At 35.3% G+C, this 13,323-nt stretch overlaps 1 protein-coding gene across 1 annotated transcript; it reads right to left on the bottom strand.

Annotated features, from left to right (window-relative positions):
• Window positions 1-4,666: 4,666 nt before the first annotated feature.
• On the bottom strand, window positions 4,667-6,605 carry LOC106766214 (isoflavone 3'-hydroxylase). The gene is made up of 3 exons (XM_014650962.2): window positions 6,052-6,605; window positions 5,600-5,966; window positions 4,667-5,524 (listed from the first exon to the last, which is right to left on the bottom strand). The coding sequence occupies exons 1-3, from the start codon at window positions 6,567-6,569 to the stop codon at window positions 4,907-4,909; spliced, it is 1,503 nt and encodes a 500-aa protein (XP_014506448.1). The 5' UTR covers window positions 6,570-6,605; the 3' UTR covers window positions 4,667-4,906.
• Between the last annotated feature and the right edge of the window lie 6,718 nt (window positions 6,606-13,323).

Raw genomic sequence — 13,323 nt, 5'->3', positions numbered from 1 at the left:
TATCACAAATAACAATCTCATTCATGATAACAATAAAACACAGAACAGAAATGAAATCCAGCTTCCCTTACCTCTACACGCACAATCAAGTTCACAGGAAAGATCAGTTAGCCCCTTGCATCGTGAGAAACTTGGAAATACCTAAAATTCATCAATTGNTGATAGAGAANAGTTTCTTAGAACCTAAATTTGAGTGAGGATTGAGGGAAAATACAGGGAAACTACATGCAACAGATCCCATTGCATGATTGTAGCTTCCAAACTTACAGAGAAGGAGAAAATGACTTACCGGCGGAGGAATTGGAAAAATTGATCGGTTGGAAACAGAGCTTTCTACTTCGTGATCGTTAGGGCATTACCAAAACTGGAATTCTCTGGTTCAGTGAGGAGTGAATTTAGAGAGAAGGCAGAGCTTATAGGAGTTTAACTTCTAGAGAGAGGATGTTCTGTAAGAATGAACTAGAATTTGTATTAAAAGTTTTTATTTATTTTTAAGGAAATAAAAATAAGAAAGTCAGGTTCTTACATTATGGGTTTCAACTATTCATACTAAAATCTGTAATTAATTTTTTTTTTATTTACTAAATTAACTATTTAAACAATAAATGTCTTGATAATTGAATTTTAAATTCTTTAATAAAATGAGTGTCAATTTTTTCACAAAAGTTGATGTAATATGTTTTATAAATTAATTGAGGATGAGTGCGAATAAGGAGAAAAAAGAGAAAAAAGAAGAGTAAAACAAAGTGAAAGAGGATTTTGCGATGATGACCAAAGCGATGGAGGAGAAGCAGGATAAAAAGAAGAATGAGAGGGAGGACTATGAAAAGGACTAGAAGAAAGAAGAAGAAAAACATATTGAGAAATTTTTGTTGTCAATAATTAAAAACAAATTTTAATTATTAATAATTATTGATAAATTTTTGGTTTAAACCCTCATTTGGTCCTTGTATTTGTGTGTCAATCTCAATTGGGTCATCGTTTTTTTTGTCTCGATCGGGTCCTATTACTTGTAAAAATGAGGCGATTAAGCCTTCTCCGTTAAGTAATGAGTAACGCCGTCTGCCTATGATGACATGGTGCACAGAAAATTAGCTGACTTATAAGGATTTAAATACGTAGATTTTAGTATATAAAATAAAGCTTTTAACGTGGAATTAGGTTTTTTAATTTAGGTATTTTTAATTGAATCAGAAAACAATAAGTGGGAGGAATTAGGGATTTAACAATTTGGGAATTTGGTTTTCGTGAGTGAGTATAAGAAATCAGAATTAAGGCTGGCAAGAGCTTTCGAAGTGGCAGTTCGAAGTGGAAGACAAAGAAAATCATGTGCTCATGGACGCAACGAATTGACCGTGGACGTAAGTTAAGGTAAGTTTCCTATGTTTTATGGTTTACGAATATGTAGTGTGTTTTGTGTGGTCCCAATTTTGGTATGTTCTTGTTGTGTTTAGGTTAGAATATGTTTTCTATGTTGTTGCTTAGTTGTTGTGATGGGTATCGTTTATGGTGTGTTGATGCTTTCGATTTCTGTGATTTGTTTAAAAGTAGTGGTCCCCTTTTGCTGGACCAGTGTTTCCTTAGTGGGGGGACAAAGATGGCACTATATCAAGGTCCTGTGTCCCCTAAGGTTCTCAACAAATTTCAAAAGCAGTCATGGTTAACCAGATATTAGTTACCAAGGTAACTTTAATACTACAATTAACTTTATACATGGTCATATTTATTTACTTTGTTTTTGTACTCATGATAGATGGTCATTAGATAAGTTATTTGAAATCATCCATATTTCACAATTTGGGGAGTAATTTGTTGTCAATATTGACAACAAAGACTGCAGTTGTAGAAAATCGTTAATTACTGGTATTCCTTGCACTCACACCATCACTGCAATGAAGTTCTTGAATGTAAATGCAGAAGACTATATTGGGCATTGCTATAGGAACTCTACGTATGAGCAGACCTACAACTCCATCATATATCCTATCAATGGTCAAGTTCTCTGGGGCAAAACTTCATATCCAGATGTCTTACTCCCAAAGAAGAGGACAATGCCAGGCAGGCCCAAGAAAAAATGAAGGCTAGAGAGTTGGGAGTTGAAGAAGAATGAAACTGAATTAAGAAAGGGTGGGAGCAAAAAAGTATGTGCTAAACAACTTGGACACAACAAAAGATCTTGTCCACAACGACCAACAACACCAGATCTTCCTGCTAACCAACCTAGTGAACAAACACAAGTGTCAATACCTCCTGCTGAGCAACCTTGTGAACAAACACAAGTGTCAATACCTCCTGCTGAGCAACCTAGTGAACAAACACCACACGTGCATGGTGCTGATGAATGAAGTCATATTTCAGCTTCTTTTGGAACAATGAAATATCACCTTTTTTTGGTTTCAGCTTTTAAATGTCATGTATTGATCAAGGAACAATGAAATATCAGCTTTTTTTGGTTTCATTTGTACTGATGAAGTAATGTCAGTTGTTTTTGGTGTACTTTACTATATAAGACAGATGTGCCTATCAGATGTTTTTGGTGTATTGATTAAGACAATGTTGCTATCAAGCCTTTTTGTTATATGAAATTGAATGACAACGTGTATTCATATGGTTATTGACCATTGCTTTATCATCTTATTTTTCTAATTTCTTTAACTTATTGTGCCCATATCAAATTAAGGAAGTCGTATTAGGTGTGTGTGTATATATATATATATATATATATATATATATATATATATATATCAACTGCCCATTGCTTTATGATGTTATTTTTGGACTTTATTTAACTTATTCTGCCCATATCAAATTAAACAAATCAAATAACACGATATTAAACAAAAGACCTTTTATAAATATAAAATTACTTGTTGTTAATATGAAATTAGATTACATAAACTTCTACTAAGAAATCAACCTAGTTTCATCAACATTGAAATCACAATTACGTTAAAGAGACATGTAACAAACACCATCCCAAATAACACCTTCATGCCCTTCTCCAAAATAAGCAGACTATTCTCCAAAGAAGCTAATTTCATCTTTTCAACATCTCTTTCTTCCATCTTCATCATACTTCCACCCACTTCGTCGTTTCTCGCACTTGCACTCCTTTCATCAAGAATCACCAAATTCTGTTCATCAATGACTTCTTCATTGAACCACTGGAAGAAGTTGCATCCACCCATATCTTCACTCCCACCCTGTAGAAGAAGAAAACACACCCCCTCGTCAACGAAATAAAAAATCCCACAAATCAAGTCACATTTCTGCTTCCATTGAACTTACCTTGAAGTTAAGGCAACCCCAAAATCATTTGCCCTTGTTCTTAGAGGTTTTCGCGATTCGGAACACTGCTTTGTAACCACAATAACAACTGGGTTTTGCTCCTAACCTGCTCCCACCAGCAGAACTTTGTTGAAAGCCCCAACCCGTGCATTTGCAAGAAGAAAACGATCCAAACATTTCCTCACCTAAACTGAACACTTCTTCCAAACCTTCCACTGCTTCCAGAACTCTTCTTCCCTAACTAGATAAACAATTTGGATGTGAGGGTTGCTTTAAATGTTAAGTGTTAGGGCATGTTAAGTGTTAGGGATAACAACATAACACATGTTTGCCATGTGGAATGCTTCATTATACAACTGACACCCATCTAATTTAATACATATTGCCACAACAGCTAAAAAAAATTACAACTCATCACAGACAGACGACGTTAGTCATTACTTAATGTAAAGGACTTAATTGCCTCATTTTTACAAGTAATAGGACCCTATTGAGACAAAAAAAAAGATGACCCAATTGAGATTAGCACGCAAATACGAGGACTAAATGAAGATTTAAGCTTAAATTTTTCTTACTATTAGTAAAATTTATAATTATCAATTTTAATTATGAATTTTTCTTAATAATTTTGTTTTACAAACTAATTTTTATTATTAATAACATATTTTATCGATTGATAATTTTGTTTTCTATTGTAATAATGTTACCATCAATAATCTTTTAGTAATTTATTAATAAGATGAACTCTTTCCAGTGACTCTCTACTTGACAAAAAAAATGATTAAGATTAGTTCTTTATAACTTTACATCAACCTTGACTAAAATCAACACGAATTTTACATTTTAAACTTGAAGTCAAATATATATTCAACTTTTGGTGTCAATTAGCTTGTAAGTTGGGAGATAACCGGTAAGTTAGTTGTTAAATTCTTAACTTATTTGTTTCTATTGACAGATTAATTATTAAATTAGAATTGCTTAGTAAAATCAGTTGATAATAACTCAAAATAAAAAAAAATATAACTACTTTAATTTTATTATATAAATAATATTATATAGTTTTTTAGACAACATGTATATTTATATTTTAAAAATCGATAATTTTTTTATTAATACTTATAGTATTTTTATTAAAATTAGTTAACTTAACTAGTATTAATGAATTTAGAATATTTATTATTTTTATAAATTGTTTATTTCTTAATTTAAACTAGTTTTACATTTCTTATAGTATTAATTCAATTTATAATGCTTTTTTTAATTTAAACTATATAAAAGAAATAACAAGTAATCCAATAATATTAAAAATAATGTAATGAATAATTGTATATGTAAAATTAAAAATAGATAATAAAAGATAAAAAAATAAAAATAGTAGGAAAATGTATCAAGATAATAAAATAAATAAATTAGACATTGAAAAGAACTTAAGTAGGTTGCGGATTTAACCTGAAAGTATGAAGGAAAATTACTTTGAGACATCTTACCATCTTACCAAACACATTTTTTTACTAACATGATACTAAGGATCTGTGTCACGGCCATGTAGCTGAAGTGATAATGAAGTTGAAGATGATGTCCTTCATTAGTCTGCAATTACGCATGATTGATTGGATATTTAAGTAGAAAGTTGCTGCATAACTTTCTGGCTTATTGGTCGTGCTTTACACATAGCTTCCAATGGAATTAGCTTTGGCATTGCCACCCCTTTATTCTCTCTCATATCGATTTCTTCATCACTTGGTCGTTTCCATTCAAAGCACTGAATCAGTAATCCCAAAGTTAAGCTCATAGAACGATGCGCCAAACCTATTCCGGGACAAGCCCTTCTTCCCAATCCGAATGGAATTAACTTGTTTGCTTCCCCTTCTTGTCCGAATCTCTCTGGCTTGAAGCATGTAGCGTCACTCCAAGTTTGAGGGTCTCTCTGAATGGCCCATGCATTGATCAACACTATGGTGTCTCGTGGAACAGTGAAGCCCCCAAGAGTGAACTGCTCTGAAGAATAATGAGGCAATAGCATTGGAGCTGGAGAAAACAATCGAAGTGTCTCGTAGATAATGTTTTGAAGATAAGGAAGATTAGGAATGTCTGACTCATCTACCAAGCGATCTTCTCCAACGCAGTTGTCTATTTCATCCTGTGCTTTCTTCAATATCTCTGGATGATTCAATAAAGATGCCATTGCCCACTCCATAGTCACTGCTGTTGTGTCAGTTCCAGCCAGAAGCATACCCTACAATTCAATCAAGTATCTTTTACGAATAGGTTCAGAAGAATCCACGAATGATGTTGAATTGTAGTGTGTTACCTGAATAAGGCCTTTGATAATATGATCGGAGTAGTACTCCGGCTGCGTTTCTTGCATAGTCAAGAGATGTTCTATCATGGTATTGGTTTTGTGTTTTCCACTGCGATGCTCTTCAAGGAGTCCCTGCAAGAACGCATCAGCCCTCGTGCTGATTGACTTCAGTCTCTTCTCCAAACCGTCAAAATCAAACCATCGAAGCAAAGGCAAGAAGTCTCCCTTGTTGTTTGCACCCAGCAACGACATAACCTCCGTGATTATGGCTCTGAACTGCTTCGCTTCCTCCGCGTCCGTCACGTCACCGTCGTCACCGTAGTACCGCTTCCCAGATATCATTCTCATCATGTTGTTGAATGTCATCTCTGTCAGCCTGCACAATCGATTCAGTCTCTACTTGGTTGAAGTATCAGATTCGTGAAAGATGCAAAATTTGTCACTTTCTTTATGATCCTTACCTGGGTCTGATCTGCACAAGGGCGAAGCCCTTGCACGTTTCCCGAACAAGCTTTTGCATGACCCTCATGGTTTCTTCCCTTCGTACTTCAAAGAAGGAGTTGAGACGCTGCGTGGAGAGGACATCGATGGTGATTATGCGGCGAAGGTTGCGCCAGTGGTCGCCGTAGGAGGAGGATCCCATGCTGGTGTAGTTGTAGAAGAGGTACTTGCCCGTGAGAAACCGTGGCCGGTTGGCGAGAACGATGTCGTATTTGGTGAAACATTCTTGAACCAAGGTTGGGGAGGTGATGACGACAACAAAGCGTGAACCGAACCAGAGAGAGAAGATGGGGCCATACTGTTGCGATAGGCTGAGGAGGGAGCGGTGAAGCGGTGGTTTGATAAGGTGGAGGTTGCCGATTATGGGAAGAGTTGGTGGATGTGGTGGAAGGTTTTCGAGCCTTCTTCTTCGTAGAAGAAATTTGAATGTGAAAATGAAAGCAAGAAAAAGGAGTGAGTAATAAATCAAAGGAACCATGGGGGCAAGTTCCTAATTTTACCTATTGCTACGGTTATGAGTTTGGACATGAATTTATAGCATAATTCAACTTTTAATTCAACTTAAATCTTCGTTAGATTTGTAGTAGGTGAGAAAAAAAATGGTGAGATGAGTTTTTCTCTTGATCTATTATAGTGTTTTTCAAGATAAATTTTTAATAGAACTACCAACAAATAAGACACACATTAATTATTCCCATTATAAAATATCTCCGATAAGTTGTACATTTGACATGAGAATATTGTTTTTTTAATGTATTAAGAAAATATTGGATTATGATATGAGGCCGTCTTTAGAATATAGTTACGACACTATTTTGTATAACCATGACAAAAGTAGAGTTACGTACCGTAGTTAGCATATATTAATAAAGGTGGAGAGTAGGTAGGTGCTTATTTTAACTTGTTCTGTGTTTGTTTTCATAGAAAAGGGAAGTGTGGATGAGGACAATTACTATCTGATGCTTTTTGTATAACTCACCGTCCTAACTCAAAATATAAGTGTGTCAAATTTACCACATATTTGACTTTTATTTCAAATTATTAAGATGTGCTTGTCGTTATCTCTCAATAAGTTGATTTTCTCACATAGAAAAGTGGCTTGATAGTGTTAATAACTACTTCATAGCTTTTGTCAATCTTTCGAGAGGACTTCTGTATATTTCTAAAGAAATTATTCGTTGTAAATACTTTAATGAACTTTAAAAGTCGTAGGATATAAAGATGATTTAGAAAAGGTAGAAAAGATAGTGGATATAATAATAATTTAGAAAGAAAGGTCAAGAAGATGATTTAGAAAGAAAGGCGAAAAGGATCTTCTTCATATTCATTGGAAAAATAATATTTTGACACACATAAATTTTTTACATTTATTTAATATTACTTTCTCTTACTTTTTACTCTTTTTTTTTTTTTGAAAAAATACAAAACTTTAAACTTTTATAACCATTTTATCCTTGTCCTATGTGTCAAATGAATGTAAAAATTTGTCAATCTTACTAATTGACACATTAAATGTACTCTATGTTTTCTATCTTACCATCTCAAGAGTAACATTCAACATTAATTATTGATACAATCAATGTCAAATGGTACATTTTTATATCCGATTTAAAATAACGGACATAAAAAAATGTTTTAAATTCCTTATTGTTATGAATATCTCTCTTATTCTTGTAGTGTCAAGAGGATGCTCCCTGCACCTCACCTATTTAACCCTACACCCAAATTTACATATTTGGCCTTCATTTATTAAAGTCAAAACAGAACTAATGATGTCCTAACTACCAACCATCCTCCTAACCACCAACTTCTTTTCTGATTGTATAGACCCTAGCATGCACGCACCCCCTTTCCATCTTGCAGTTTTTTCATTTGCAATAGCATTTTTTCGCTGTTTCATTGTTTTCTGGGTTGAGAGTTGATAGGTTATAGAGTGTAGTGGTTATGTTGCGTGTTGGTGGTGCTATGGATATTGGACGAGGAAGAAGGTGGTCACAAAAAGCTCTTCGAGAGGTTAGTTTAATATTTAAACACCGTAACCGCACTTCGAACTGTGGCTCACTGGTGGCGCACTTCAATTTGTGGGTTCACTGTGCATTTTAAAAACCCTATCCGCAGTTTGAACTATGGTTAAGTGGTGGCGCACATCCAAGTGCGGTTTCACTGTGCATCTTAAAATCCATAACCACATTTCGAAATTTGGTCAAGTGGTGGCACACTTCCAAGTGCGATTTTACTGTGCATCTTAATAATCATAACCACATTTCGAACTGCGGTTAAGTGGAGGTGCACTTCCAAGTGCAGTTTTACTGTGCATCTTGAAATACATAACCATACTTCGAAGTGTGGTTCAGTGGTGGCTCACCTCGAATTGTGGTTTTATTATGTATACCTTATTTTTACCACTTGAACTGTGGTTTATGGGTGCCTCATTTGTGTTTGCCGTGCATAGTTTTTTTTAACCTCCCTATGTATTTGACATGCTTGCTTATGATTAATGGATGTTCTCTGCATACATTATTTCAATCTCCCCATTTTGTACTAAATCTCGATGTTCTGTGATGTTTTGTGCATAGTTCTCCTTTTTGTTGTCCCTTGCTGCCAGTGTTATTGTGATAGAATGAATGTTGTGTTGCGAAAATCTTTTAGTTTCTGTTTCTTATAGATTTGGATTTGCATTCATAATAAACTTTATCTAAGCCTCTCTAAACTGAGAGTGATATTTGAGGAGTATATGTTGATAGTGAGAGCGATATTTGAGGAGTATATCTTGATAGTGAGAGTGATATTTATGGGGTATATGTTGATAGGATATTATTCATGGTCTCGGGGTATTGCAAAAGCAGTAGGAGAAGCGAAGACAAAGTCTCGGGTTGCATGAAAGGGTATTGTATAAATGAGTATTTGGGTAAATAAGGGGTGTTGCTCTCAGGTTAGATGGTAGAAGAAAATTAAAATGAAGGATAAAGAAGAAAATTGTATTTTTAATAAGTTAAGAATGAGTCTAGGACCACAATGATGGTGTTTATTTTTTTATTTATTATTTAGTTTAGAATAAGTTTAATTTTTTTATTTATTATTTAGTTTAAAATATTTTTTATTTATTTTATTGTATATATTTTTTTATGTGTTAATTTTTTAAAATTTGATTTAATTTAGAAGATGTTTATATTTGGTAAATTTAATTATAATTTTAAAAGCTTTTCTTAATTTTTTATTTGTTATTTGTTAAAATTTAAAATTTTAATGTTTAATGTAGGTTGTATTTAACTATATAAAATGGAAAACTATCCATTTCTAGATTCTCAAATGAATTATGATTTTATGTCAAAATTTTCTTCTTTTCTAAACGAAGTCGGTAGGGGTGATTACACAGATAAGTTTTCCACTAATCAAATATTCCCATCACGCACAAATTTGATTGAATGGGTTCGAAAGATTGCATTCGAGCTTGGATTTGTTGTCGTGATTGTAAGATCTGACACAACAGCTAGTGAAGCTGGAAGAAAGACATTCATTGTGTTAGGCTGTGAAAGGAGTGGGAAGTATAGGAAGTATAAGCCAGATGTTTAGCCTAGTGTATCTGGCACAAGAAAATGTGAGTGTCTGTTTAGGTTGAGGGGTAAACCTAAAGGACAAGGTTGGGTGTTAAAGGTTATGTGAGGCTATCACAACCATGAATTAGCAGAGACTTTAGTTGGTCATCCTTTTGCGGGGAGGTTAAATGTTGTTGAACAATCAATTCTTGTTGACATGACTAACAGTCAAGTTAAGTCCTCAAATATTCTTTTGATTCTTAAAGAACATAATGAAGATAACGTGACGACTATAAAACAAATATATAACGCGAGATACACTTACAAACGATCTTTGAGAGGGTCAAGAACTGAAATGCAACAATTGATGATATTGTTATATAGAGACAAATACATATAGAGAAGTAGATATTTGGACGATTCTAATGTAGTAAGCGACCTATTTTGGACACATCCTGATTCAATGCACCTAGTCAATTCATTTAATATTGTGTTCTTAATGGATACGGCGTACAAGACAAACAAATATCATCTTCCGTTGCTTGAGATCGTTGGAGTCACATCACTTGGTTTGACATTCACATCCGCCTTTGCATTGCTTTCAAGTGAACGTCAAAATAATTTTACTTGGACATTGGAAATGTTTAAAGTATTACTATTGACAACAGAGGGCAGTCCACACGTTGTTGTCACTGACATAGACCTTGCTTTGATAAATGCCATTAGCATCGTGTTTCATGAGACATATCAGATGCTTTGTACATTCCACATTATGAAGAATGTGAAAGCGAAATGCAAGATGTCAGTGGATAATGTTGAGGCATGGGATGTGTTGATGGAAGTGTGGCAAAATGTGATGGACTATGACGACCAGTCGATGTTTGGTGCTTACGTTCATCGTTTTGAGTATGCCTCTGCTGCATGGCCTTTATTTTTTGATTATGTGAACCGTACCTAGATTATTCCATACAAGGCATACTTCGTCAAGGCGTGAATGAACAAAGTCATGCATCTAGGCAATACTACAAGAAACAGGTAATTGTTATTATTAATTTCTTGACTTATGTATTTCATATTTGTTGTCATAGTATTAATGTGTTTTGTGATAAGGTTGAGTTTACGCACTACAACCTGAAGAGATTATTGAGGTCTAGTATGGGAGACCTATGCTCATGTTGGGATGCTATGCATAACGTCATTGTCCTACAACATAATAATATCAGAGCGTCCTTTGAAAAAAGTCTTAACGTAATGAGTGATGCTTATAAATGATTGAGATATAGAAGACTTGTTCGACGTGTTTCACGATACGCTCTAGGACTTATTGTCGGTGAAGTTAAGCGAGTGAATGAAATAGGTTTGGACAATGCTCGTTGTGGATGCATTTTGAGATCAACGTATGGCCTACCATGTGCTTGTGTATTAGCACGAATTGAGCCTAGAATGATTCCTCTCGGTGAAATACATGTTATTTGGACTCGTTTAAGCCTTTCAAGTATTGTGTGTACTGAATCACTTCCAGAGTTTAACCTTGATCGTGAAGTTCAACTGGTATGGAAACGATTCAAAAGCGTTGACATTGGTGAAAAAGTCAACATAAAGTTGAAGATGCTAGAAATTTCTTGCCCAGAGATGACATATATGGTTGCTCCATGGCATAAAGTGAAGACAAAAGGTGCACAGAAGATTAAAGTTGCACAACATGAGAGGTCTACGAAACATGACCCATCATATTTTGAGCACGTTGAAATTTTTCATTCCAGGGCAGAGCCTTCTTCTTCATGAAAATCACAAGTCAAATCGAAGCCGAAAGAAGTTGCGTGAAGGCTAGTATTGATGTTAAATCAATTTCATCTGATCTGTCATCCATACATTGTCGATGTTGTTCATGTTGTTGTCAATGGTCATTGCGATTATCAATGCATTGTTGCTTTGTTGGGTCTAGGTGAAGAGGCATGGTCCATTATCAAACATCAACTTTATGAAGAGCTAACTCAGTGGCGTGATGAATACGTAAATTTATTAGGAATCTACGATCGATTGGAAGAACTATGTTATTCATTGATTGTCCACGATCGATCACATGTATTTGTTATTTACCTCATAAACATTACTTAATTGTTATTTTGTATTTCTTTTCATAAATACTTACCTTCAACCATTACATGTTAATGCTAAGAAATGGATGATCATACCGGACATTGGCTATGGCCATACCCCAAATCAACGACCTTTTCCCCAAAACATTAGAACCATCAATGTTAAACGTCTATCCCCTGCTGAAATGTAGTCACGAAGGGGAAAAGGGTTATGTTACACATGTGATGAGCGATTCACAGCAAACCATAAGTGTCATAATCGCCAATATACATTTCTTCAAGTTGAATAGGAAGAGGAGGAGCAGAGTAATAAAGAAAATCCTGGCTTAGAACAGAACCTGGAACATCATCTTTCCCTTAATGCTTTAAAGGTGTTGCTAGTGTGGGAATTATGATATTCCAAGGGTCATTGCAGGGAATGACAATTCAGATACTACTAGATAGTGGTAGTTCTGATAATTTCTTACAACCAAGGATTGCTCATTGCCTTAAGCTTCCTGTTGAGGATATGTCATCACTGTAAGTAATGGTAAGAAATGGAAATGCCATGTCTACCAAAGGGGTTATCAAGGAAGTCCAAGATAAGGTGCAAGGACATACACTTAAACGTCCAATATACTTATTACCAATTTCTGGTGCTGATATGATATTAAGTGCTGCTTGGTTGGCCATTACTGGACCAAACATTGGTGACTATACCTCCCTATCCTTAAAGTTTTATTTGGACAAACAACTCATTACAATGCAAGGTGAGCCACCAACTTTGGCAAAACTAGCAAAGCTACATCAAATGACAAGATTGTGCAAAGTTGATGCTATTGCAGAGTTGTTTACATTATGTTAGAGATATTATATTTAGTTCATATTGTGTTTATGTTAACTAGGGAAACATAGTACCTATATGTTTATTAGGGAAACATTGTTCTTATTATATTTTATTTTATTCTTACATATTCATTTGTATTTGGGCTTAGCCCATATTTCTTCTATTATAAATAGAGAACCCTATGTGTATGCAAAAGACACACAAGGGAGATTTCTCCTCATCTGTACACTATTTCATATGGTATCTAGAGCTTAGGTTTTGATCCAGCCTCTTCCACGGTCGCAGCCTCCGCAGCCGCTACCGCCGCCGCTGCCGCCACCGCCGCCATCGCTGGAGCCTCGCCAGAGCAGTCGTCGGAGCCTCGCTGGAGCCGCCACCGGAGCCGCTGCCGGAGTTCCAGAATTAACCGGCGACCACTCCATCTGAATCGCCTCCTCATCCTCTTCCTGGATCTGTGGTCGTTGCGTCAATCGAAACACGTTGAATTTTTAGGGTTTCTCCCTCTCCATGGCGTCTTCCTCGTCTACAACCACCTCTGTTAGTGCCTCATCTTCTTCTGCTGGTGCCTCATCTGATTCCCTAATATACACCAATTATGTGAATGTACACTTGTCCATTGACAAGTTAGATGGCACGAATTATGCAACATGGGCGTCCAACATCAAACTTTGGTTGAAGAGTCAGGGGTATGTAGATCCCCTTACTAAAAATGTGACTAGTGATACCATAGAGGATACTTCCCACTGGATGAAAATTGATGCCCAGTTATGC

The sequence above is a fragment of the Vigna radiata genome, chromosome 7 (assembly GCF_000741045.1).
Source record: "Vigna radiata var. radiata cultivar VC1973A chromosome 7, Vradiata_ver6, whole genome shotgun sequence".
NCBI lineage: Eukaryota > Viridiplantae > Streptophyta > Magnoliopsida > Fabales > Fabaceae > Vigna > Vigna radiata.
Note: the sequence above shows the minus strand (reverse complement) of the source record. Positions and strands in the feature narration are given on the sequence as shown.